The sequence below is a fragment of the Malania oleifera genome, chromosome 7 (genome assembly GCF_029873635.1).
Source record: "Malania oleifera isolate guangnan ecotype guangnan chromosome 7, ASM2987363v1, whole genome shotgun sequence".
Lineage (NCBI taxonomy): Eukaryota > Viridiplantae > Streptophyta > Magnoliopsida > Santalales > Ximeniaceae > Malania > Malania oleifera.
In genome coordinates, this window is record NC_080423.1 from 46,183,188 (window position 1) to 46,185,154 (window position 1,967).

General features: G+C 37.7%; 1 protein-coding gene across 1 annotated transcript; it reads left to right on the top strand.

The window, feature by feature from the left end:
• The first annotated feature begins 397 nt into the window (after positions 1-397).
• LOC131159184 (protein CYSTEINE-RICH TRANSMEMBRANE MODULE 9-like) lies at positions 398-1,410 on the top strand. Its single transcript, XM_058113896.1, has 3 exons — positions 398-748; positions 859-1,075; positions 1,174-1,410. Exons 1-3 carry the CDS (start codon positions 739-741, stop codon positions 1,220-1,222), a joined length of 276 nt encoding a protein of 91 aa, XP_057969879.1. The 5' UTR covers positions 398-738; the 3' UTR covers positions 1,223-1,410.
• The last annotated feature ends 557 nt before the right edge of the window (positions 1,411-1,967 follow it).

Consider the following 1,967-nt stretch of genomic DNA (forward strand, 5'->3'; position numbering starts at 1 on the left):
AAACTTGTTCTAGTACGATAGCAACATGAAGCCACGTATGCCCTAATGCTCAGGATAGGAAAGTAGGTAACAGAAGAAACCCCAACAAGATGAATCAAGTCCCACGTAATGCACATGTAACGCATTTTATAAATGAGTTGATAATTTTTATTTTCATCTTAGTAATTTTATAATAATAATTTTTTTTGTCTGTATTTAATTTAAATGGACTAGGAATTACAGTTAAATTAGCATATGAATGCGGTCAAATAATAGTAATTTTAGGGATTAAATTTAGAAATTATGGAGTATCTAATCTAAAAAAGTTAATAATTAATTTTAATTTATGGAGGAGGATTTTGGAATGTTAAAAATATAGTAACAGGTCAGGGATGAGTCAGCTTTAATTTTGGGGATTAATATTTTTGGGGGAGGGGGGGGGGAGTGGGTGGGGGCAGACGTAAGTTAGCGTCCGCTTGGGGGAGATGGGTTGGGATTAACGCGGTGTCGCTGGGCACCACAGGAAACCTCGCTTTCTAAGCAACTGCTCCACCTTCATCATTCCTTACATATTATTATTATTATTACGACTCCTTAAAGCCCATCCATCTCTATCCCCATCCGCATCTTCATCTTCATCTTCATCTTCTTCTTCTCCTTCTCCTTCATCCTCTCCTTCTTCTTCTTCTTCTCTCTCTCTCTCTCGCTCTCGCTCTCTCACGGCTAGCTAGCTAGCTAGCTGCCTGAATTTGCTTGAAGATGAGTCAGGGTAAATTCAATCGATCGCCTTTCAATTCCTTGTGTTGTTTCCGCTTTCTTATAATTTGTTTCTCTGAAAAAAATACTGAATTGGGCTTAATTCGCGTGTATGATTTGCAGGGCCATATCCTCCGCCGGCTACCGCATACCCTGCTGGTGCAAATATACCTCCACCACCAGGTGTTTATCCGCCGCCGGACGCAGCGGGTTATGGGGCGCCGCCGCCGCCCGGTTATCCACCTGCAGACGGTCATGTCTACCTTCAAAATCCTCCTTCCGTGGCTCCTGTTCCTGCCGAAACTAAATCCAGGGGTGGCGATGGCTTCTGGAAAGGATGGTATGCTCAAATCTCTCTCTCTCTCTCTCTCTCTCTCTATCTATCAAAATAACGGACTCAAATTTTTTGTTTTCTTTTGTTTTTGACGATGCGCGCAGTTGTGCTGCTCTGTGTTGCTGCTGTATTCTGGAAGAGTGCTGCCTTTGAGGATTTTGACACGCAGCTTTAGGCCGGCACCTTCATATATCTTCTTGCTTTTTCAGTTTCATGTCCCCAAAAAAAAGCACTAATTAAGGCGTATATGTTGTGAATTGGATGCTTACTGTGCTGTTATATTATTCTTGTGATTTGTAACGGTGGCAGCTGGATTTGATCTATAAATTCCATTTTGTTCATCTCTAGCCCCGTTAGTAAAATAAATTAATTTCTTATTTTCCTTTCCAAACAAAGTTCTTAATCTAAAAATATTCTTATAATAATATTTAATCCAAAAAATATATAATAAAAAATAACTTTTTTTCTTTTTCAAACAAAACCCACCCTCCAAAAGTAACAATAAGATTGATTCAATTTCGCATGCTCCTTTTTTCATTTGTTCATCATGACATGACATGCTCCAACCATAATATACAATCTGGAAAGCACAATTTCAAAAGCTTGGAGCATGTTCTTACCTTGCTAGTATAACATGCCTGTGCTTATTTAATTTGTATATGACTCTTTTTACCAGGACATAGAACCAGTTTATGCTTATAGTATTTTTATTAAATTAGTCTTTACCAATCAAGAAGCTTGAGAAGTGCTTAAGAAGTGGAATATTTACTTCAAAGTAGATGTATGTCAAAATTTTTCAAGTTATTATATTATCTTTTTTTTTTCAGGGTAAAATTTAGATTCATACGCTATTTTAAGGGATGCATCAACGATTACATGTGGAGTTCTATTACAAAAA

Bases quoted from the DNA above. Each gene is read 5' to 3' on its own strand.
- LOC131159184 (XM_058113896.1), top strand. The intron at 1,076-1,173 runs GTATGCTCAAAT...CGATGCGCGCAG, and splicing joins GATGGCTTCTGGAAAGGATG to TTGTGCTGCTCTGTGTTGCT.